Source organism: Aspergillus bombycis, assembly GCF_001792695.1.
Source record: "Aspergillus bombycis strain NRRL26010 chromosome Unknown contig00039, whole genome shotgun sequence".
In the NCBI taxonomy this organism is placed as follows: domain Eukaryota; kingdom Fungi; phylum Ascomycota; class Eurotiomycetes; order Eurotiales; family Aspergillaceae; genus Aspergillus; species Aspergillus bombycis.
This window is the reverse complement of record NW_019170041.1, coordinates 87,620-111,141: the sequence shown is the minus strand read 5'-3', so window position 1 is coordinate 111,141 and position 23,522 is coordinate 87,620. Positions and strand designations below refer to the sequence as shown.

The following is a 23,522-nucleotide window of genomic DNA, read 5'->3' as shown; positions in this document are numbered from 1 at the left end:
ACACGGTAACCGTAACGAGCCGGAGAGTTTTGATTTGTATGGGACAGCGTATCCCCCTGGGGTTTCGGGATCCTCACTCGGCTATCTCATTAACGCCCCCCGGTGAGCTGCGAATATGGTTCATCCAATGGACTAACGCAGGATTATCCGAGCATGACAAAATAGACTGACCATTGTCGCCCCTATGAGTCGATAGTATTATGAAAAACATACTCCGCATAATCTCCACAGGGATGGATTGGTCAATCTCTGGCCTTACCCCAGGCGAGAGTGCCCACCCCAATGCAGAATTGATAGGCCAGATACCCCGGCCGCGTGAGTTTGCGTGGGACTGTCCAAATCCCCTGCTCTTCGGTTAGAGTCTGCTGCCTGTAGACATATGTGAATAACGGGTTATCCGCATCTTCGTGGACTATTTTGGAATCCCCCCTCTCTCTCTGTTACACTCATTCTCACCCATTCTAACTCTGGGGGCCCTTGGTTGCAAGAAGCTTGATCCCTTAACTCAGAATAAACAGAGATTCGAATCCAACGCCGGCTGTGCCCTATCCAGGAGCTCATCCAACATGACTGCGTCAATGGAGATGCAGAGGCCTCGTCAAAATGACGACGTCCAAGATGCCTCTCAGCCGGGAAAAGTGGACGTGGACTTTGTAGAGAGCACGGCGGGAGCCATCCCTACAAGTTATTCCGACATTGTGGAATCTCGCATTTCAAAAGCACACAGAGACTACCTGATGGAGCGTCACGGCACACTAGAACTTGATCCCATCCCTAGCATGGATCCAGCGGACCCGTACAACTGGCCGTCCTGGAAGGTTAGTACTCACTTTCGCCGCAAATTATGGTTTTGAGCAACGAGATGTTGGGTGAACTCTTCTGGACCGGTTACTGACTGGCTTTGAATCTTTGCAGAAACTGGCCAATCTGGTTCTGGTAGCTATTCACGCATGTATGGGTACCTTTGCTGCTGCTGGTATCATTCCTGCTTATGCAACGTAAGAGGACACCTTAAATCGATGATTTACCGTTCTAGTTTTCACTAACAAATGGCGGGCAGGATCGCGGAGGAGTACAACGTTACGATCCAACGAGCGAGTTATCTGACATCGCTCCAGATCGCCATCTTGGGCGGGGCCCCATTGTTCTGGAAGCCCATGTCTAATCGCTATGGACGTCGTCCGATCTTCCTTATCTCCCTGATGTGCAGTCTAGTATGTAATGTGGGGTGCGCGAAAAGCACGGACTATGCATCAACTGCCGCCTGTAGAGCTTTGCAAGCATTTTTCATCTCTCCAGCATCTGGTAAGACAAATTTTTGATCATATCTCAGAAAGCTTGGAGCTGACTATCATATTAAGCCATCGGAAGTGCTGTTGTGATGGAGACCTATTTTAAGAAAGACCGTGCCAGGTACATGGGTGTGTGGACCCTGTTGGTCACCTTGGGAATTCCTCTCGGTCCATTTATCTTTGGTTTCGTCGCATATCGGGCAGGCTACGTATGGATTTACTGGGTTCTGGCAATAGTTCGTCTACCACCCCGATACACACTCGTTCTGACCACCGTTCGCTAACAAATTTGCATCAATCAGGTCAACGGCGTCCAGTTCATCTTGTATCTCTTTCTGGGACCAGAAACTCGGTATGTTGGCAGCAATGTCGACCCAAATCAACCTGCGTGGAAGAGAGAGTATCTTTCACTCCGTCGGATTGACCCAACTCCTTTCTCGTGGTGGGAGTTCGTTAAGCCTCTTACCATGGTCATGTATCCCTCTGTTATGATCCCAGCCGCGGCGTACGCAATGGTGTTCTTATTAAGCAATGTGTTGGCCACTGTTGAAGTGCCAGAACTGCTCCAGGAAAAGTTCGAGCTGAACACTGAGCAGCTCGGTATGCAGTTCCTGGGTCCCATTATCGGCTCCGTCATTGGCGAGCAATTAGGAGGCACCCTGTCGGACGTCTGGATGAACACACGAGCAAAGAAGATCCAGCGGAAGCCCGAGCCCGAACACCGTCTGTGGCTCAGCTACATCGGCTATATCTGTTCCATTGTGGGTCTGATCGTCTTCCTGGTGTGCACTCAGGAATCTGCGTCAGGCCACTGGAACGTAGCACCTATCATCGGTATTGCTATTGGGGCCGGCGGTAATCAGATTGTAACCACCGTCCTTGTCACGTACGCCGTGGACTGCTATCCCACCGAAGCTGCCAGTGTCGGAGTGTGTATCACGTTCGTTCGACAGATATGGGGTTTCTTAGGGCCATTTTGGTAAGTCGAGGGAGGGTCACGTCAAGCTTTAGGAGTACGATAGCTAACGAAGCTCAGGTTTCCGCCAATGTTTGAAACAGTTGGTGTGGCTGCGAGTGCAGGTGTTGGGTGCGCTCTCATCGTGGGTGCCAGTGTTATTCCGACTCTCTGCCTTCACTTCATGGGTCGGAGATGGCGTCCGGACATTCACACATGAATCTAAAGTTAGTAATTGTCTCGATGGATGATTCGGTCAACCGGATAGAATGCATTAGAGTATAGAATAGAATGGGAGTCCTTGAGTGTGAATTGGGATCGAACAAGACAGTATGTATATATGGGTTAGAGGTAGAATAGAATCACACTGGCAATGTCCAGAATATGAACAAATTGGAATCAGGGACAAGATAAACAAAAAAAAGTTCAAAGTCAAGATACAGAAAAGGGATAAAAGAAAAGCCCCAGCTTGGACTGATTTTTTATATACTCTTAGCAAATCGATAGCTATCAAAGATTTTTCGCTGCCCGAGTCATCGAGCCGATATCATACTATCGGGAAAGCGAAATCACACCACGCGTTTTAGTCTCCTAATGGTCCCGTGGCCGATCGGCTGCCCGAGCTACAATAATATTAGGGAGCTTCATCGGAACAGCAACTCGGCATAGTAACTTCATATTAATTTTAAAATTTTACTTCATAATCATATCAAGCATTCCGATAACCTCGATACCATAATTAATATGCCTACAATATAGCAAAAAATAGTAGAGCACTACTTTTAACCACAGATGCTGTCGAATAACGCAATGAGTGTATCAACTACGTAGATGTCTGGCTCTGATTCGAGTACTTGAAGCGGAGATGATTTATTCCGCCTAGGATAAAGTCATATCCCACATTTCTGCAAAGCCTGCAAGTGGGGATGTACCGGAAGTAGTTAGCATATATTACTTACTCATCGTATGTGGGGACTTACATGTGGGGAGTTTTCTTGTTCGCTGTCCTTGTGCTTCGTAAATGCTTATCCTATGCTTGTTATTGAGGCTGAAGTATGCATAATATGTAAAGCATACATTGAACAGTCTTGTGAGACAAATGTAGACTAAATCAGATCGAATGTTTTCCTAACCTTTACAGACTGCAAGGACAACATAGACTTTCTCAGTAATAGTTTTCCAGACTACCAGCCAACTTCCCAACCCTTCGCCAAAGCACAAAACCGTAGCTCGCATGCAAAAAGATGCAAATTGTCAGTGCCAGCTAGCCAACTTTCTTTCCATCCAACTATGGCCATGGTCCTGGTCATGGTTAGCAGATGATGCTTAAATTAGTTGAATAATGGTGGGTGGTGAACCTTTATCCGCCAAATACGTGTAGACCACTTGGTGTCGATCTATCGCCCTCATACAGGACTTATGCTTATCTTTCGCTCCTATCAAGTCGACATCGGTTTCGAATTCTTATCCGCGCAGCTCGCGTCAATCCTGTCTTCTGTTGATTAGCTACCGATGTCTAGATGCGTCACTAGCAACCTGCCTTGTTGATCATCGCAGCGGGATATACTAGAAGATAGTAACCACGCGTACGTCAGACACAACCGATTCGACGGTGCGACTACCATTTTGCATCATCTGCGCCACGGCTGCAGGATCTTGGAGGCACTTGAAGTCTTTTCTTTTGAACAATCCCGACGAAGTCTCATAATCGAGCATATTTTCTTCATACGCGACCCATTCCGCGGCAGATTCGAGACAGATGCGGTGGATGGTGTCCCCGTTGAACCAACGGAATAAAGTGTAAACAAGTGGGACGTTGTTCACCCACGCGATATTGATGGTCTCATACCTTTTACAGTATTCAAGAGGCAACTCTGCGCCCATCATAGCCAACCGACCATGCGGGCAGATCCGAACGGAGTCGATCATGACAACGATATCTTCCAACGATTTGACCCTTGACAAGTAGGACAGCGCAACTTTTCTCACCTTCTCCGGCCAACCAAATGCGGCAGCCAGTCGCACCCAGTCCCTCAGAGCTTGGAAGTAGGACTCGTCGCACTCGCATGGCGTATGACCCTCGCAGTAGACCTCCTTGATCGGAAATGGGAAGTCAGGCATTGTGTAGTATCCCAAGTGCAGGCTATTTGAAGGATATTCACAAGGGAGCCACGTAGTTGTTTTATGTAGTGAAAGAAGACAGATTTGCGATCAGTATTGTATGCAATAAGAGAAGAAAGGAACAATTGTTGTGTTGTTCTCGATATTGCTTTTTTTATTACACTCATTTTCATATTCACTCGTTGATTTCTTTTCTGGTCAAAGGTGTAAAGTGAATGCTCTTACACTATTATAAGCCAGAACTCTACCAATGACACACTTTCTAGGCTGTCAACATCACATCATAATTATGTGTACCACATTGTCTTATCCATCTCATCTCCTCTGTCACCTTTCAATTATATACAAATAGACATTCGCATCAGTACTTGTGCAACAATGCTTAATAGAGCACTATGTTTCTTCTGTAGAGCCACGGAGATAATATCAAGCTCTGTGATCTTGCAGCCGTGACTTGGTAAATGGGTGTAGATAAGTACATACTGTTCAGGTTCTATGCATGCATCAATACTAACCTTTGCAAGAGCTCAAGGTCAGCCATACTGTCGAACTTTAGAGCTCTGGCAGGGATATACCTATGCAGGAACCGGAGAGCTTATGTGGACCAAGCCGCTGAACTTTGAAAATAGTTTAAAAGCTATGACTATGAAGGCTAGAGCATATACGGAGCAATTGGATGCATATCTATTTTTCTAAACTGTCATGATGCACCATACTGAGTCTCAACTACAGCTTCATTTCTGGTTTTCAATCTTCGTCACCAGAGTTCCAACGTGAGGCAGCAATTCAACGGCGAACTCATCCCCGTGCTTCAAGAACTCCTTCGGGTTTTTTGCAGCTCCAACGCCAGGAGGAGTTCCAGTCAAGATAATAGTTCCCGCTGGTAGAGTTGTTCCTTGAGACAGAAAGCTGACGAGCTTGGGCACGCTGAAGATTAAGTCCCTATTCAAGATTTGTTAGCATTTAAGCAAACCTATGGTTGGTTACCCGGACTTTTCATACGTTAGAGGACAATCCTGTAGCACTTTTCCGTTCTTCAGCCCGCGGATCTGGAATTTGCTGGCATCCGGGAACAATGCCGCAGAAACGAGAGCCGGTCCTAATGAAATAACCCGCGTCAGTCAGTGGATCACAAAGTATAGGAGAATTTATATGAGAGGCACTGACCAATTGGACACGAGGTATCGAATCCCTTAGAGAAACACCATTGACTCTGGTTCATCTGTGACGTGCGGCTTGAAACATCGTTTGCTGCCGTGTATCCAAGAACATAGTCCAGGGCGTCAGCCTCGCTAACATCCTTCGCATCACGACCAATAACAATAACCATTTCAGACTCATAGTCGCCTGTGTTGTCAACCTGCGTGATCTTGGGAATAACGGTTGGCACAGGCCAAGGGTCGGAAAGGGCCGTTGATGGCTTAATGAACAGTGTGGGAACATCCGGGATAGATAGTTTCATCTCGGCGGCGTGAGAGGTATACTACCAGAACAATTAGTCAATTGCGACTCTGAAGAAGTGGTGTTTGGTAATGTCGCAAGCGAGAACTCACGTTTAGCCCAATACATCTAATCGATCCGACCTCGTTCTGCGACAAAGGGGAGAGAATCCGGCTGATGATCTCAGTAGACTCTGTCTTTTGACCTGGGTTAAGGACGGATGCTCCGGTGAATGGTCGCACTGAGACTTCCTTTCCCTGGTAAAGAGCCAATCCAACGTCAAGTTGCGCATCTACCGGCTCGCCAATCAGAACCTTAGACGGGTTTGACTTAGGTACAAAGCGCACAAGGCCTATGGCGTATTAGAAAAGAATCATTATAGCTGTTGCATGTTGGTGTTTCCATCACTTACGCGAGAAGGTCGATGCGATTTTTGACATGATTCTTGTTATTGCCGATGGTTAATAGGTACAATCGGGGTAGAGATGCGATTAACACGTTTTATGTAGGAATTGGAACTTCCCAAAGATGTCCTAGAGGAAGATGCTCGCGATCACGGACTATTTCTACCCCGATATCGATGCGTGTTTGCGACCGATAGTGACGTTTGGCGGGGTCAAAGTGGGGAGGGCAAGAATAAACCGACGGGCCAACCGTCCCGAGTCTCTCTCATAGTTCTATGAGTAGGCCACCGATGTACGGAGTACCCAGACTTCTCTAACATCGAAGCACCTGATTCGCAGAGATCCTTTCAATCGGATGAAGTCCGGGGGCAAACACCCACGACTTCCCCACGATTCGATTGTGGGGAAGTTCTCAGCGCCGGATGTCGGCCGGCTGCACGAACAACTTCTACCTTTAAAAGCAGAGATCCCATGAGTGAAAGTGACTGAGTGATCTGAGAACATAACAATATTATTTCTGTGAAGTTTGATACAATGTCTGCCCCTAAAGGACCTTTCCGCCTTGTCACTGTCAACACTGCTCCCGATAGAGCCAGGCGGCTTATCGGGCGGGTGGTCGAGGCTCTTAAGGACCGGTATACCATCATCCACGAGGCAAACTGCGAAAGTGAGTGACACTGCTGTGAAATAACATGTGACACAATACTAACAATAATATAGCAATCGAGGAAGTCGGACCCAAGGTGGAGGCACTGATGCCTGATGTTCTGGTAGGAATCCCTGTCGTTTTGAGTCCCGTAGGGACTCTTTCAAGCTAGGAAATGAGTAAGGGACTAACGGTCCTATAGTTCAGTGCTTCTATGTGGACCGATGAGCAGGCGCATCTGATTCACTCCATTGCGAGAGGAATCAAACCTGACATTAAGACCCACGCCATCCCCGAAGGATTGCAAGTAGAGCGGGGTCCTGACGCTATCGTTGATTATCTCTGCGAGAAGGTTCCACCTCTTTTGGATGCTTAAGGTGGGAGCTATGTATACTATGGGGCTTTTGAAAGGCGCCATAGATGTGTTTTGCCGGAACCGATGATATCCACTCTGTATATATACTTGCATTGTGACGATGTGATATGATAAACGTATAAGAAAACTACAATCCAACAATAGAGACCTAGAGTGTCTACGTCATTACTTATCCTCGCTTTAATATGGTCGAAAGGGTTCTATTTTGTTCCTCGTTATATATATTCAAGATTACTGTGTACAACCTTTTAGTGCTCGGAAAGCAATCTACCAAAAGATATATTTTAGGACATTGACACTGCACTAATGCTCCATTAGCATTCTGTCCCTGCTGCTATCACAGCTCATATTGACCAACTATGCTACTAAAGTTGTAGACGCAATGAATGGCGCTATAATATACAAAGAGGCTCGTAATATACACTCGAGACATGGAGAAAGCCTACGGAGTACTCCATAGGATGTTCGGCAATGAACCTCCCCGAAATGATCGGCGGTCGGAATCGGCCTAAACCTGCTTAGTCACGATACTATCGCGCTCTTTCAGGAAATGCGCGATGACTCCAAATCGCAATCTTCGTCCAAGATCGAATACAATAGATTTTATAAGATAATGTTGCCATTCAGAGTCGCCCTCCGGGGTGCTTCCAGTATCCGCGCATTTTCAACATCCCGGGTGCTCCGGAACGAGCTGTCTTATCAGGTTTTTGGCTCTGAAAAAGAGGAAGCAAGTCGGAGTCCAATTGTTTTCCTACACGGGCTCTTCGGTTCTAAACAGAACAACAGGAGTATTAGCAAGTATGTTAAGATAACATTGTCTAGGACATTGTTATCGCCGTCTACTGGTGACTTCATTGTCGACTAACAGGGAATGTTAGAGCTTTGGCACGTGATTTGAAGCGTGAGGTCTTTATCTTGGTATGTTTTCGTCCGATGATATACCAAAGTGGAAGGGTTCATGTACTTATGCAAATGGCATTATTAGGATCTCCGGAACCATGGCCAGTCGTTTCACTCCAAAGAGCACACATACAATGCGATGGCAGAAGATGTCGTTGACTTCATACATCAGCAGAAGCTGAACAAGTGTGTCCTGATAGGTCATTCCATGTATGAATATAGCTTGTCTTTTGCAGCACTTCGATCATGATTCAAGTGACAATTCTAATCAAGATAAGGGGTGCAAAAGCTGCGATGACAGTCGCACTCGACTCTCCCAGTTTGATCTCAGCGCTTATCCCCGTCGACAACGCCCCAGTCAATGCTCCCCTGAAGAGTGACTTTGGCAAATACGTCCGTGGCATGCAACAGATTGAAGCCCAGAATGTAGCAAAGCAGTCTGACGCAGATAAGATTCTGAAAGATTATGAAGAAGTAAGTAGTCCTGTTCAAAATGCTGGAGTCGTGTTAACCGCAATATACCACACCCTATAGTCCCTTCCTATCCGCCAATTCTTGCTGACCAACCTGGTTCGTGGGGAAGATGGAGCTATGAAGTTCCGTGTCCCTGTTTCAATCTTGGGGGATGCCTTGAGTGAAATGGCTAATTTCCCTTACGCCGAGTCTGGTTCCGTCACGTATGACGGCCCGACGTTGTTCGTTAGGGGCACAAAAAGCAGATACGTTAGTGACGATACAATTCCTGCGATTAAAAAATTCTTTCCCAAAGCCCAGATAGCCGACGTCGAAGCTGGCCACTGGCTCATATCGGAGAATCCTGAAGCCTTTAGACAAAGTGAGTACTGATTTGGAGACCAGCTTTTAGGCATGGTAGTTTGACTGACGAGAGTTACTTCTTCAGAGGTTGTTACATTCTTGCAAGAGACACCTTGAGAGTATGCATTATAGAATTAACTACGGCCTTCTGGATATGTACGGACTCCGTACCCATCTGGAGCCAAAGAATGAAAAATTATCAAGAAATAGTCCATCCAACTGATGAATAAACGAAACAAAAATCGACCTCAGTAATAGGTATCCAGCGGTATTCGCAATACATAAAAATTGATCTCATCACCATCGTAAGTAAGTTCCGGCGTCGTCACGCGCCTCACGTCTTGCTAATAAGTATTGAAAACCTTCGCACAACGTTCAGTGCCGATAGGAGATTACACTTATGGCAGACATGCTATTGTTGTGCCTTCAACTCCGTAGTTTTTCCCTCCGCAACCATACCTGACACCAACGGGGCTATAAGACAACTTTCTAACCAATGAGTTGACGAACATAAATTGTGTGCCCACTTAGTCGAGTGGTATCGGTTCAGTTGATAACATTTTGCGTTTCTTCTTCTTCTTCGGTCGTTTGTTCTCGGTGGGTTCACCTTGTTCAAACGGAGATGCTCCGGACGAGAGCGATCTGGGAGATTCCTGTCGAGCCATTATTGGAGTTTTTTCATCCTCAGACAAACCCGAAGGTCGTGGTCTCTTCTTCTTCTTCTTCTTTTCCCGCAATGCGAGCGTAGGGTTAGTTTCAGCCACATTCAGAATTCTTGCCGCCTCTTCTGTATCAGCAAGACTATCATCTGTAGGGTTTGGAGCCTGATCCTCGACGATAATTGGGGACACTGCTCGAGGGCGGAACTCCTTTGCTTCCACAGCTTTCTTAAGCCCATCTAACTGTTCATGCAGCTCTTTATGTCGAAGCTTTTCTGACCGCTCAAGTTCACCGACCCCGTCAAGCAGCGACGAAATGTTAGTATCATGTGCACTGAGCACTTTCGTGATTTCGCCGAGTTGATCAAGAAATGCTTGGTGTCGATCGGATGTGGCATTTTTGAGTTCATGAAGGTCATCTTGCAATGACTTAATGTCACTAGCATGCATTTCAACTTTTGCAAGGCTGCTGGCATTGACAGACCTCACTGCTTCAACATCATTGGCCAACCCCTCCAGACTGCTAGCCACTTGGCTCAGACGGCTATCGAACTTATTCCGCTCGTCACGTAAACCTTCCATGAAACGGTCATCAGACAGCCTCCGCGACCTGAATTGGGAGTCATATCTGGATGTGGACTCTTCAAACTTTGTAAATAAAGTGTGGAGATCAACTTGTAGTTTGCGAATATCATCATGGCTTGGTGGCTGACCTTGCGTTCTTTGCTGCTCGTATCGCTCCCAAAGAGGGGCAAGAGATTGTGAGAGACTGGCATGGTCGTTTTTCAGCTTGTTTAGCTCATCAAGGCGCAGAGCTGCTTCCTGCTGGGTCTGCCTGACGATAGAGTTTTGGCTTTGACAGAGGTTATCAACAGCCGTTTTTAACCCAGAATATTGCTCCAATAATTGACTAGCAGAGGGGTACATCTCTTGCAACGCAACGACCATGTTTCTCGCCAACGGCTCTGTAGTGAGAGAGTTATATCTGGTTTCCAGTGAATGTAAGCCCACCCTAACAGTCTCCACCAACTGCTGTGTATTTTGCAATGAACCTGATAAATTGGCAACTTGTTGTAGGGCAGTGGCTGGATTTGATTCACGCAAGGTCTTCACCTCGTCTGATAGCATGTTGCAATCGTTCTTCACGCCCACTAATTCTTCAGACGCTTGCACTAGTGACTTTTTCAGATCTTCCACTTCTGAAAAGTGCAAGTCATCCTTCATCTCCTGCAAACCTTGCAATTGATTAAGTATGCTTTCGAGGCTCTCAACTTTAGATTGAAAGTAGGATGTAGAAACTTTCTCTACGTTTGGCTCATTCGTCGCCGTGGATGCTGGAGGTGCCGTCTTCGTAGATTCAACAGAGCCAAGACGGGTATCAAGAATGTCTAACCTTTGGCCCAGCGACTCAATATCAGATATTTTCTGTTGCTGCTCCTTGGTCGTTTGGTCAACTTTGCTGATAGCAGCCGAGAAACTTTCCTGGCATGTCCGCAGGGACTCCAGTTCTGTACCCAAAGCTGTTCTTTGCTTCTGCCATTCACCCACTTCTACTCGAAACTTTGTCGATATGCCTTCTTCCAATTTCGTCGAAGTGCTTTCCAAGCGCTTCTCGAATTCCAACGAGATTTCTTCAAGGAGAGACGAGTGGTCTTTGGTCTGCTTTTTGAGGGACGCTCCGTGGTTTTCGAGCGATTTCTCTAGCATAGTCATTCTCGCTTGGAGGCTCTTGAGTGTGTCCTCTAGAGAGCGGTTTTGATCTCGAAGACTAAAGGCCTCATCTTTCGAACGCTTAGCATCTTGCTTGGTTGTTTCGATCTCTTCTTTGAGCTGGTCATACTTCTCCACAAGACTAGGTCCTGGGATTAGAGAAGACGCCCAGTTCGCTTTCAGTGCTTTCTCCAGTTGGTCGTAGCGCGACAAGTGCTCCTTCAGTGCGCCATCTATACGAGCCAGATGACCGCCTTCGTCGTTCCATGTTTGCTGAAAGAAAGCAGTAGTAGAAGGGAAACTTGACTGAGCTTTCGCTCTTTTCAGAAGACCTTCAGTGGTGCTTTGCTTCTTCTGTATAGTTTCCTTCTCTGAGGTGAGACTAGCGGTCTTTACGGCGGCTTGTATCAAATCGGAAAGCCGTTGCACGAATTGATCGCCAGAGGCATCAGCTCGAGGCTCATATTGCCTTGAAGCACTGGGAGATGTAAAAACCTTCCGCGATGGCGTGTCTAGCGAGGTTGTTCCTAAAGGAGGCGGTCTGTTCAAGCGGGGGTCGCGCGCATAGGAAGTAAATATGCGCTCAGAGCTCATTTTGACAACAAATCCACGGTGATAAACAAAGCTATTGCGCCGGGCAAGTTGAAATGCATCTCAAAACAAGGCACGTCGCACATAAAGCATATTTAAACTTGAAGTAAAAGCAGATTAGCTTGCATGAGTAACCTAACTACTCCAATCTAGTGCCCGTGTCTGGTCATGAGTAAATCAAAGATGTAGATCTCGACGTACTTATCTCACCAAGTCCGGTGGCACCACATTTATAATGAGTAGATGTTGTATGAGGTAAAGAAACTCTGATGGAAACTTGTTTGCCTAGCAACCAGTGACTGATTAGTTATTGACGCGCCAAAAGTTAGGGTGAATGGAATTAATTTAGTACTCCATTCTGCCGGGCGGTGACACGGGCGGCAGACAGGCTCACGTATTCTGCCCTTCACAGCTCTTTTGTCCAGCCTGTGAACAAGGTGGAACACAGAACAGTTTCGGTGCTGCGCAGACCTTGTAACAGCTTAAGGAAGAGAGACTCGCGATCTCAAATATCCAATATGGCTGCGGTAAGTTAAGCAGAGTTTATTATATTTACACTGCCATGGTACTGATCTTGAAGAAATAGCAAATCACGACTGTCGCGGAGACCAAGGAACTCCGTGGCTTGAATCTCATCGCTGCCCATTCGCATATTAGAGGACTTGGTGTCGATGCCGATTCTTTACAACCTAGGACCTCATCCCAGGGCCTTGTGGGCCAGGAGAAAGCGCGAAAGGCCGCTGCCGTAATTTTGCAGATGGTCAAAGAAGGCAAGATCGCTGGCCGCGCAGTGTTAATTGCAGGACCTCCCAGCACAGGTAAAACAGCACTTGCCATGGGAATGGCACAATCTCTCGGGCCCGACGTCCCCTTCACAATGCTCGCTTCTTCAGAGATCTTCTCAATGGAAATGTCGAAAACCGAAGCACTCACTCAAGCTTTCCGAAAGTCCATTGGCGTTCGGATCAAGGAAGAAAGTGAGATCATCGAAGGTGAAGTGGTGGAAATCCAGATCGATAGGAGCGTCACTGGTGTAAGTGTCACTATAGATTCCTTCAGGCGAGAGAATATGTCCGTGCTGATATGCTCAGGGTAACAAACAAGGGAAACTCACCATCAAAACTACTGACATGGAGACAATCTACGACATGGGCACTAAGATGATCGACTCCATGACCAAAGAGCGTGTGATGGCCGGCGATATAATCTCTATCGACAAGTCATCGGGTAAAATCACGAAGTTGGGTCGTTCGTACGCACGTTCACGGGATTATGATGCGATGGGTGCTGATACCAAATTCGTGCAATGCCCTGAGGGTGAACTCCAAGTGCGCAAGGAAATTGTGCATACCGTGAGTCTTCATGAGATTGATGTCATCAACTCACGGTCACAAGGATTTCTGGCTCTCTTTTCCGGCGATACCGGAGAAATTAGGAGCGAGGTTCGGGATCAGATCAACACAAAGGTCGCTGAATGGAAGGAAGAGGGCAAGGCGGAAATAATCCCTGGCGTCCTCTTCATTGACGAAGTTCATATGCTGGATATCGAATGCTTTTCCTTCATTAACCGCGCTTTGGAAGCTGAGCTTGCGCCAATTGTCATCATGGCCAGTAATCGCGGCCAAGCCCGCATTCGGGGGACAACCTATAGTTCTCCCCATGGGCTGCCTCTCGACTTCCTTGACCGTGTGGTCATCGTGAGCACACAGCCCTACTCGGCTGATGAGATCAGACAGATTCTGGCCATCAGAGCTCAGGAGGAAGAGATTGATCTCTCGCCGGACGCTTTAGCACTTCTGACCAAGATTGGCCAAGAATCAAATCTCCGATATGCTAGCAATATCATCACTACTTCTCACCTCCTGAGCCAAAAACGAAAGGCAAAAGAGGTCAGCATCGACGATGTTCAGCGCAGCTACCGGCTATTCTATGACCCTGCTCGGAGCGTCAAGTTTGTGAATACATATGAGCAGCGCTTCATTAGCGACCAAGGCAACGTAACCTTCTCCGCTGCAGCAAATGGAGACGCTATGGAGATCTCTTAGATTTATTCTGATATAGATTTTCTGGGTGATTGGTGTTAGAATGGTGGAGCATTCCAGGTGACGTGCGAAAAGGACCAAATAGTGCGACGTGATCTGTTTTCCTTTCTGTTATTATTCTCTGCGTTTTCTTTGCAGTATCAAATTATGTATGATAATGCTGGCGCTTGTTCAGAGCTCTGTATGGGTACTTTTGCAATTTGGGTTCGAATCGGAATTTATCGACAAGGAGCCTAAGCTCGAATGATAATCATGATGTTCATATTCAGCGCTTGGTATTCATTGGTGCTATATCTATGACTCCCACTCATCCTTAGCTTTCATTATTATACAAAACTAGCCTGAGCATTCCATCCACCTTCGTCCGTCGTTCTTCGAAATTCGACACCCTCACCGAAATACCCGGCATTTTTCCACGACTCCATCGTTGGACCGTCATACGGCCCGTGAACAATCCCACCATCGCGGGCGTCCGACCAACGAAATTCCCACATTGCAGGGGCCTGCTCGCTACTGACAGGGTCTGTATCTTGTGAAGGGGGATCAACCCAATTCTCGCCCGTCTCACGGCGATACTGACGGGTGAGTAGCTCACGTTCTGTATCATAGATGTCCGCTTGGCCCCGAGTCATGAGGATATCTGCTGCCCCGGTGATCGCATCGATTGCCTGCTTCCGAGCGACTTCTTTGGGGTCATCCTCCGTCATCTCCGTATCCCCTGTGACCCCATTCTGATTTGACCTGTTTTTGCTGTGTTTATTCTGCCATTTGGGTTTTTTCTGAGCCCCTTTTCCTAGTCTAGCCAGCGCTTCCAGTATAGTTTCGCCTCGGCCAAGGTGAGTTATAAGGGTCTTCAAGGCGTCTCCCGTTAATACACTGTCGTCCATCCGATCTTTTTCCTTCCTGTCGGCTTCTCTTTTCTCCGCGGCTTCTTTGGCACGTCGAATATCTTTCTTTGACACCCCGTCAAGCCACGAATCATAGATGGCATCAGGGTCTGCCGCCTTCCGTATATAGTTTCCTTGATCATCAAACTTGCCCTCCTCCTGTTCAGTCCGCATATTGAACGCATCAAGTAAGGGTGCATGTTTTTTCTTCGACCCTGCACCCAGTTCCTTGTCCATGTCCTCATCAACCATAGCGCGGTCTTCATCTGCAACATCGCTCTCGCTTTCCGCTTCATCATCGTCGACCTCATCGGGGCCTTTAGTCAAATTTGCGTGCAGTGTGCCACCACCTTTGGAGGACGCGACCTGACCCTCGATCTCATCATCTCGTAAAAATCGCACAGACTTCTTGTTTTTCCTTGAAGCTTCGTCGGCATCGACTTCTTCTGCGCCAAAGTCCTCTTGTAGTTCAGCAAACATGTCATCGTCATCTGCCGCATCTTCCTTCTGTTTCTTTTTCGCCAAGGCCTCGGCTCGCGCATCAAACCCTTCATTTTCGCTGTCCGAGTCGTAGCCGTCAAGGTTTACTGCTTTGCGACGTACTTGCTGTCCGCGCCGACCGATCTCGTCCGCGTCTAATATTGCATCGTCTTCGAGCGCATCTGGAGCAAGAGCAGAAGGGTTTCGGAGATCAAACCTAGCTTTCTTGCCAGAAGGTTCATTCGGGTCGTCCTCGGGATGTTGATGTGTGCGAGTGAAGTCTTCACCAGCCCGCTTGGGGCGTGGCTGGGTGCTGGACATGAAGTATAAATTGGGTGAAATTTACCGTAAAGCAAACCACAAAAATTTGAATGAAGCGATCGCACTAGTTTATAAGCCCACACAGAGCTCGATAATGTTGAATACCGAAGATGTGACCTTTTATGGGAGGTAACTCCGTTGCTGAAGATGTACAAATGGGGTCGGGTCGGAAAATCATTGCGGAGCCATTTGCGTCACTGCGGGCGATAAGCCTTCGTTTCCCGAACAGTGCTTCACCTAACTACTCGCAACCTTCTTGTGCAATTTGAACATCCTGGTCTCTCCGAGCAGCCAGCACGAAAACTCATTTACCTGTCTCTGGTAAAAAAAAAAGATAAGCAAACCTTAGATCCAGCGTCCTCATTCAAGTATTGTTCAACCGGTGGCTAAGCATCGGTTACTGTGGGCTTCCCACCATGGTGAGCTTCAGGCGAGTCCCGCTGTTGTTATCTTCTCTATGTACTGATCTTTGTAGTTCCGCTCTAATTACTATGATGATGATCCCATGGACGGCGTCTTCAGCTCCTCCATGCTCCGCCATGGAGGTGCAACCCGCCGTTTCGACGAGTACTACCGCTGTTACCCTGTCGCCATGATGCCTGGTCCTGAGAGAGAGAACGTCAACCACGGCGGTAAAGTCATCATGCCACCGAGTGCTTTGGACAAGTTGACTCGGCTACATATCACATACCCTATGCTCTTCGAGCTGCATAATGGTGCACGAGAAAGGTTGACCCATGCGGGTGTATTGGAGTTTATCGCCGAGGAGGGGAAAATCTATCTGCCTTTTTGGGTGAGATTGTCCACTGTCCCATGCATTCTAACTATACTCAGTTTTCAAATGACTTCCTCTGCTCTACTGGCGCTCTTAATCGTATTAGATGCCACCATACTGATGCAAAGTGTTATGCGTAGCTCATGCAAACCCTCCTCCTCGAACCGGGTGACCTAGTGCAGGTCAAGTCGACCGATCTTCCTCCGGGCCAGTTCATCAAGCTCCAAGCCCAGTCAACGTCGTTTCTTGATATAAGTGATCCTAAGGCTGTGCTTGAGAATGCATTCCGCAACTTTTCATGTCTGACAAAAGGCGATGTCTTCACATTTGCCTACAATGATCAAGTTTATGAGATGGCGGTTTTGGAAACTAAGCCAGCCACCAATTCAAATGCCATTTCCGTCCTCGAAACAGATCTGGAGGTCGACTTTGCCCCTCCTGTAGGATACGAGGAACCCCAACGTCCAAGCGGTACCAGTACTCCCCGCAGTGGCGTGAGCGCAACCAAGCTTCCGTCTGGCGGATTACTTCACCCCCATGGAACCATGGCTCAGTCAATTAACTACGCCGCCATTGCACCTGAGTCTACTGACGCTGCAGCAGGAGCAAAAGCGGTGTCATCAAACTTCCTTATCGGCGGACAGCGTCTGAATGCGAAAAAGGGAAGTAAGGCTCCAACGCCAAAGGCCTCAACTCCACGCCCGGAGCCACAAATCCTCAACATCCTCCTCCTGTCAGGCGGACCAACGGGCCAATGCCGCTCCGGCTCCCGCCTAATCAATTATTCTTTGGATATGCAATCAAGCCTGTCAAAAGGCGTGACGAAAGCGGCCAGGTTGTCGAGGGCGAGAAGCCCCGTTTTCAGGGAAGTGGTCAAACATTAAGAGGGAAAAAGAAGGACACCGGAGGCTCTGTAACGCCCACCTAGTGCAACGTTCGAGGAGGCTCAAAGCCCAGGGAAAAAGTGACGTTGGTACATAGTGCCGCCAGGAGATGATGTGCTAGGAGATACCTTGAATTACTGGTGCACTACCTGTTACATTTCTTTCGATGTTTCTATTTCTTTGTCTCAGAATACTATGAGCAAAACAAGGACGGCTTGATTATAGAGCATAGCGTGGTATGGGCTGGCGTTAAATAAGGAAATCACTTTCATGGGATAAAGCCTTACTTATTTCAACAACGGTAGGGTTGGGTGAGATAACTGACCCAAGTCTGTTAAGCATGCTGTGTATACGAAGTAGTCCCTGGAAAGGCCCCTTACTCCACGTATGGGGACAAATAAGATGGATGGCTCCACCCTAGCGAGAGATCGCAATAAAATGCCGAGGACTGTTGGGCTCATTTCGGAGCCGCGATTTAGTGCTCCTCTAGTGTCTGATCTATCGACGCCCTATCGACTCCCCCCGTTTTAATATAGATACGAAGTTTAATCCTCCTTTAAATTCTCTGCGCCGGTCCTTCCCCTTAATTCACGCTGTGCAGTAGACATAGAACATCCGCAAAGTCAAGACCAGTCTCAGGAAACCAAAGCGCGATCCAAGATGTCACAACCCAATACCCAGGGAAACCCCCTATCCGCATACATCAAACTATCCCCTTCAGTCTATATCCACGAACCCCAGTTGCAACCTGAAAGCAATGGCGCCCCGAAGACCATCGTCCTAGCATTCTGGATGAACGCTCCCCCACGAGCCTTAACCAAATACGTCACCGAGTACATCCGCCTAGCACCCACAGCCCGAATCGTCATCATCCTAAGCTCCTCCAAGGACTTCATGACGCGACCCAGCAAGAAGGCGCAACAAGCGCGCCTCACCCCAGCCGTCGAGGCTCTCCGGGCCTGGTTCTCATCGTCTTCGTCGTCGACTGAAGAGACAGCCAGATACCAAGAACAAGTATTCATACACATGTTCTCCAACGGCGGCGTCTTCTCCACAGTCAGTCTCCTGGACACATACCAAACGACGGTGGGCCGGCCACTCCGCATCTCATCAACCATCCTGGACAGTGCACCAGGCGTGGCGACGGTATCTGGCGCCATGAAGGCATTCTCATATGCGCTTCCGAGCCCGTGGCTTTTCCGCCTGTTCAGTAAGGTTATGCTATGGGTGTTTTTCGTGCTGGGGGCGCTTGTGCGCCGCCTAGTTGGGTTGTCAGATGCCGTTGGTGTTGCGCGGGAGGCGATGAATGATCAAAGGCTGGTTGGTGGTGCGGATGGTGGGAAGCCGAGACGGTGCTATATCTATTCGGATGCGGATGAGCTGGTGGATTGGAGGGATGTAGAGAGACATGCTGATGAGGCGGAGGCAAAGGGTTGGGTGGTGACGAGGGAGAAGTTTCTGGGGTCGCCGCATGTTTCGCATATGAGAGCTGATCCAGAGAGGTATTGGACGATTGTGAAGCGGTATTTATTGGAGGGATCGGGGTAAGTTGATTCTTGGATATGTATATACTAGAAGAGAGTATTGATCATGCTTCTGGGAGCATGACGTACTCGTGATCTGTAGTTATCACATTCTTAATTTATAATAAGTGCTTATGCTGAAAGTTACATGGATAATGCACCCAGACGTTTGTACTACTGTGTGTTTGGAGTACCGCCTGCGTTGTGCAAAATACTCAAATCACTTGCTCGGAGGTCCCTCTAGCGGGGAAAAAAATATCTCTCTCTGGGTATAAGAGTCGAAGACCTATGCATCCCTGGAGCAGTCCATCTCCTTGCCGGCCTCGACCTGGGCGCCAAAGCTGCCTGGGGCTTCGGCGTCGTCTGAACGTCCCAGGGCCTCATATTCCATTAGATATGATTTCACGATAGGCTGTGTTAAAGATTATTCCTTGTTTAACAGCAGAATAGAAGTGTGCTAAAAGAGAACCATATTTGACTAACGTATCATTTCTATACAAATCTCAAGTTCTCATCACAAAGTCAACCAAAATCACCGTGCGCTATGCATGCAAACGTTATGTACAATCAAGCCACATTAACGCCTCTTTTTGACTTTTGAAAACCCTCGCAGATGGATCCTTTTTACTTTTGTAATCTTAACTTACATTCCCCTTGTTTCTGGGAACTCGTCCTCTAGTTTCAACCTTGCCGTAACATTCATACTCATCAGCTCCTGAATAAGAAGCTTAGCTGCGTATGGGATGGCCATCTTGACCACACTCCGCGAGGATTTACAGCGCTGACACCAGTTCAGATAGCCCATGAAGCCGCACTGCTCGCAGACATCGATCTCGTGACGATCTGACGAGATCATCAGTCGCTCGAGGAGAAGCTGACTAGTTCCGTAGGCAATCAAACAGTCACGCTCCATCTCACCTAGACGGAGACCGCCATCACGGGAACGACCTTCCGTTGGCTGGCGAGTGAGGATGGCTCGAGGACCACGAGCACGAGAATGCATCTTGTCTTGAACCATGTGCTTGAGTTTCTGATAGTAGATGGGGCCGGTGAAGACGTAGAATGGTAGCGCCTCGCCAGTAATTCCCGAGGTGAGGTAATCTTTACCACCGTAGCTGAATCCCTTGTCGATAAGAATCTGGGACATTTCCTCGACAGGACTGCCACCGAAACAAGTTCCGTACCCGTGCTGGCCCGCCAGGACGCCAGCCTTTCCGGCGACAAGTTCCAACATTTTCCCGACAGTCATTCGAGAAGGGAAACCATGAGGGTTCATGATAATGTCAGGGTTGATTCCTTGATCTGTGAAAGGCATATCGGCCTGGTCGGCAATGATACCCACGACACCCTTTTGTCCGTGACGAGAAGAGAACTTATCACCCACCTCGGGTCGACGGGTTTGGCGGGTAAGCACCTTGATGAGTTGGTTTTCGTTCTCTGTCGTGGAGACAAGAACTTGGTCAATATACGCAGGGTCGTGCAGCTTATATGTCATAGGTGTAGGCGTGTATTTGACTGGCCGACCTATCTCAGAGCCAGGAAATCCGGAGGCAAGAGATTGATCAGGAGTAGATTTGTTGATGTAGACTTCGCCAGCATTGACCTGCTCACCAACTGCAGCTAAACCATCGCTCTCAAGAAGAGCATGTTTCCGTATGGGGGCGTCATTGTCATACTCTGGTGGCATCAAGATGTCCTTGGTACCGTTGGAATAACTCTTCAAGTTGGCGACGGATTTCTTAAACACCTGGCAACGTCCGAAACCACGATCAACAGACCCCTTATTCAGAACTAAAGCATCCTCAATATCGTAGCCGGAGTAACTCATTACTGCGACCATGGCATTGTGACCGGCTGGTAGTTGATCGTATTTCGTCAGCTCAATAGTGCGAGACTTGACCATAGGCTTTTGCGGATACACCATGAGATAGAGGATTGAGTCAATGCGAAGGAATTGATTGGATGCGATTGCGCCAATAGCTTGTTTACCCATAGCACATTGGTACGTGTTACGCGGCGACTGATTGTGGTGTGGGTAAGGGATCAGGCCGGCGACAGCACCAAGAACGGTGAAGGGCTCGATTTCCAGGTGAGTCGTGGCCTCAGTAATATCCTTTTCATAGATTGAGATCAACGAGTCATTCTCCTCGTTGACATCCAGATACTCGACTAGACCTTGAGCAAGAAAGTCATCAAACGACATGGCTCCCTCGCGCAATTTCTTCAAGTGATGCGCTCTAACCCTGGTCTTTCCGTTCTCGACAACAATAAGCGGGCGGCAAATTCGTCCGTCATCGGTAGCAACATGAACAGCACGCTGGTGGTGATTAATATAAATACTGACAAACTCCGAAATTCTGCCCATTCGACGCAATCTCCGGAAAGCATCAAGGAAATACTTCGGGCGACGCGTCAGTGCCATCGGTGTTCCGTTGATAGAGATAGTGTAGCAACCAGGGCCGTAAAGCTCCTTTCCACCAAGAGTGGAAATATCTTCTGCGCCTAGAATGAAGATCAAGTTTCTTATCGGGCCTTCTTCGTCATCGGTCGTGATATGGGTCATAAGCGCTAAGTTCTTCACAAGACCACAAGCTTCACCTTCTGGTGTATCTGCAAGACAAAGCATGCCAAATTGAGACGGTTGTAGAGCTCTGGGACCGCTGACCTTTCGGGTTTTCTCGAACTGACTGCTAATACGAGTCATCATACCCAGTGCCGCAATATAGCTCAGTCGACTGAGCACATGAGTAACACCAGCACGCTCCATACGGAAACGCTTCAAGCTCCAGTTACCCGTCGAGATAGCACGATTCATACCTTGGGTGATATGGTTGCCGTGCATGCTCATAACAGTCCAGGCATCAAAAGCCTCAGCTCTGTTGCGTTTATTTAAGACCTTGTCAACATTCATTTTGATATCAAAGCAAAACTTCTTGAACAGATCCTCGAAAAGGAGGGCCAGTAGCTGACCAGCCAATTCCAATCTCTTATTACCAAGGTAGTCACGGTCATCTACCAGCGAAGGATCGTTCTTAGCCATAAGAACACGACGCGCCATGTGAGCAACATAGACTGCCTTTGGTCGAAAGTTCAGGTCTTTTACTTCAATATGGGATATTATGACGGATGCAATGGCTTCGACAGCTTCTTGCACATGGGTCCGGCGATAATTGTTTTGTTTGCCGCGGTTGATCTTAATTCGAGAGCCAATCCAGTCCAAAGCTTGCTGCTGTGTGTAGATTCCGAGCTTAATGGCCTCCTCAAAGTTGATCGCAAAGTCTTCCTGGTACACTTTATCAATACCGGCAACAAGAAGGAGCATCTCCTTGTCGGTGTGGATGCCCATTGCTTTCAGCAAAATGACGATAGGGATATCCTCGCTAAGCACGTTATGTTTCACGTAAAGCTTGTCCTTCTTTAGGACGATATAACTCTTAGATTTGCGCTCATTGGAGGAACTGTTGACAGATGTTAGAGGCGGACAGGGTATAACTATTGGCGCATAGAATGAGCTTACCTGGTAACGGACGCCTGCACGATTTCCTTCTTCGGGTCCGTTTCAACGATAATTCTGTTCTTGCTCAACTGTTCTTGGACGAGAATAACCTTTTCTGTACCGTTCACAATGAAGTAACCACCAGGATCCAAAGGACATTCATTCAACACAGTCATCTCTGCCGGGGTTTTATCGGACAGAACACATTTCGAGCTACGAAGCATGACCGGCATGCGGCCAATGGAATAGCCCGTCTTCTTCACACGTTGACGACCACGTACATATTCGAAATCAACTTGAATCGGGGCCGCGTATGTGGTATCACGAAGTCGGCATTCCTGGGGACTCACGGTCGACCCTGAAAATCCCGGGCCAGCGTCTTGCTGTTCGTCTGCACGTCGCGGAGCTCCCAGATAAATGTCGGTAAACTTAATGTAAAAGTTGTGATCTATATCACTACGGATGATAGAGCTCGACTCAACGATCTTTTTCAACTGTACTTCCACGAGGTAGTTGTATGAGTCAATGTGCTGTTTGACCAACCCCTTCACCTTCAAGAATGCCGGCAACAAATTCCATTTATCCTTGGCGGTATTGATCGGATCAGTCAAAGACTTGTTGTAATAGAAGGGCTCTAGGAGCGCATCGAAAGGATCGCGGTGGCGGTATGGTACATGCGGGTGTTCGTCGGCTTGGTTATTCTGCTCCTCGACGCTTGGCTCCGGCTGTGTAGGATTCGATGCCTGTTTCGACACGGATGAACGCTTCTGTGTCGATGAAGGCCCTGCAGCTGCTCTTCTCGACGCTGTCATAGCCTATATGGAGACCAGAAAATGTCAGCATGAACAGAGGATACAGTTATCAAGATGCGGAGAAGTATTTGCCGTACGTCTGCAGATCGCGCGGCAGGAGCCTGTGGCTTCCTACGAGGAGGCATTGCTGTTGTGGAAGAGAGGTCCACCAAGATAATATGTTAGGTAAGCTCTGCGTTAGTTTCACAGAGATGGGAGGTGTATCATGATGGTTTGAATACGCGGCGCACAATTTCTTCGTTATCGGCGAGGGGAAGAGGTCCGAATAAATTATTAAATTAATTTCATTCAAAGCGGCGGTTTAGTAAGCAGGCCAGCTAACTGTCCCAAAATGGCTAGCTTACCACCAATCCGCTTATCTTATCACCCATGTGCCCTCTACAGTAGCATAC

The 23,522-nt window shown here is 47.9% G+C and overlaps 11 protein-coding genes across 11 annotated transcripts; 6 read left to right on the top strand and 5 right to left on the bottom strand.

The window, feature by feature from the left end:
• Window positions 1-566: 566 nt before the first annotated feature.
• On the top strand, window positions 567-2,467 carry ABOM_005400 (putative MFS transporter; the record flags this gene model as incomplete). The annotated part of the gene is made up of 6 exons (XM_022532529.1): window positions 567-818; window positions 916-998; window positions 1,061-1,305; window positions 1,362-1,528; window positions 1,595-2,271; window positions 2,329-2,467. The coding sequence occupies 6 exons, from the start codon at window positions 567-569 to the stop codon at window positions 2,465-2,467; spliced, it is 1,563 nt and encodes a 520-aa protein (XP_022389428.1).
• A 1,346-nt stretch (window positions 2,468-3,813) lies between these two features.
• ABOM_005399 (uncharacterized protein) lies at window positions 3,814-4,368 on the bottom strand (the record flags this gene model as incomplete). The annotated part of the gene is made up of 1 exon (XM_022532528.1): window positions 3,814-4,368. The coding sequence occupies one exon, from the start codon at window positions 4,366-4,368 to the stop codon at window positions 3,814-3,816; it is 555 nt and encodes a 184-aa protein (XP_022389420.1).
• Window positions 4,369-5,102: 734 nt separating this feature from the next.
• ABOM_005398 (fumarylacetoacetate hydrolase family protein) lies at window positions 5,103-6,248 on the bottom strand (the record flags this gene model as incomplete). The annotated part of the gene is made up of 5 exons (XM_022532527.1): window positions 5,103-5,310; window positions 5,371-5,467; window positions 5,536-5,851; window positions 5,922-6,160; window positions 6,221-6,248. The coding sequence occupies 5 exons, from the start codon at window positions 6,246-6,248 to the stop codon at window positions 5,103-5,105; spliced, it is 888 nt and encodes a 295-aa protein (XP_022389419.1).
• Window positions 6,249-6,746: 498 nt separating this feature from the next.
• On the top strand, window positions 6,747-7,234 carry ABOM_005397 (uncharacterized protein; the record flags this gene model as incomplete). The annotated part of the gene is made up of 3 exons (XM_022532526.1): window positions 6,747-6,879; window positions 6,933-7,009; window positions 7,061-7,234. The coding sequence occupies 3 exons, from the start codon at window positions 6,747-6,749 to the stop codon at window positions 7,232-7,234; spliced, it is 384 nt and encodes a 127-aa protein (XP_022389444.1).
• Window positions 7,235-7,847: 613 nt separating this feature from the next.
• ABOM_005396 (putative alpha/beta hydrolase) lies at window positions 7,848-9,067 on the top strand (the record flags this gene model as incomplete). Its single annotated transcript, XM_022532525.1, has 6 exons — window positions 7,848-8,032; window positions 8,113-8,152; window positions 8,220-8,344; window positions 8,413-8,608; window positions 8,669-8,969; window positions 9,036-9,067. The coding sequence occupies 6 exons, from the start codon at window positions 7,848-7,850 to the stop codon at window positions 9,065-9,067; spliced, it is 879 nt and encodes a 292-aa protein (XP_022389422.1).
• A 410-nt stretch (window positions 9,068-9,477) lies between these two features.
• Window positions 9,478-11,913, bottom strand: ABOM_005395 (uncharacterized protein; the record flags this gene model as incomplete). The annotated part of the gene is made up of 1 exon (XM_022532524.1): window positions 9,478-11,913. One exon carries the CDS (start codon window positions 11,911-11,913, stop codon window positions 9,478-9,480), a length of 2,436 nt encoding a protein of 811 aa, XP_022389443.1.
• Window positions 11,914-12,428: 515 nt separating this feature from the next.
• Window positions 12,429-13,955, top strand: rvb2 (RuvB family ATP-dependent DNA helicase reptin; the record flags this gene model as incomplete). The annotated part of the gene is made up of 3 exons (XM_022532523.1): window positions 12,429-12,437; window positions 12,497-12,943; window positions 13,002-13,955. The coding sequence occupies 3 exons, from the start codon at window positions 12,429-12,431 to the stop codon at window positions 13,953-13,955; spliced, it is 1,410 nt and encodes a 469-aa protein (XP_022389442.1).
• Window positions 13,956-14,278: 323 nt separating this feature from the next.
• On the bottom strand, window positions 14,279-15,640 carry ABOM_005393 (GYF domain-containing protein; the record flags this gene model as incomplete). Its single annotated transcript, XM_022532522.1, has 1 exon — window positions 14,279-15,640. One exon carries the CDS (start codon window positions 15,638-15,640, stop codon window positions 14,279-14,281), a length of 1,362 nt encoding a protein of 453 aa, XP_022389441.1.
• A 416-nt stretch (window positions 15,641-16,056) lies between these two features.
• Window positions 16,057-17,343, top strand: ABOM_005392 (polyubiquitin-binding protein UFD1; the record flags this gene model as incomplete). The annotated part of the gene is made up of 4 exons (XM_022532521.1): window positions 16,057-16,059; window positions 16,116-16,433; window positions 16,556-17,148; window positions 17,232-17,343. 4 exons carry the CDS (start codon window positions 16,057-16,059, stop codon window positions 17,341-17,343), a joined length of 1,026 nt encoding a protein of 341 aa, XP_022389421.1.
• A 616-nt stretch (window positions 17,344-17,959) lies between these two features.
• On the top strand, window positions 17,960-18,847 carry ABOM_005391 (TMEM53 family protein; the record flags this gene model as incomplete). Its single annotated transcript, XM_022532520.1, has 1 exon — window positions 17,960-18,847. One exon carries the CDS (start codon window positions 17,960-17,962, stop codon window positions 18,845-18,847), a length of 888 nt encoding a protein of 295 aa, XP_022389440.1.
• A 618-nt stretch (window positions 18,848-19,465) lies between these two features.
• On the bottom strand, window positions 19,466-23,255 carry ABOM_005390 (DNA-directed RNA polymerase III core subunit RET1; the record flags this gene model as incomplete). The annotated part of the gene is made up of 3 exons (XM_022532519.1): window positions 19,466-22,280; window positions 22,340-23,133; window positions 23,208-23,255. 3 exons carry the CDS (start codon window positions 23,253-23,255, stop codon window positions 19,466-19,468), a joined length of 3,657 nt encoding a protein of 1,218 aa, XP_022389439.1.
• Between the last annotated feature and the right edge of the window lie 267 nt (window positions 23,256-23,522).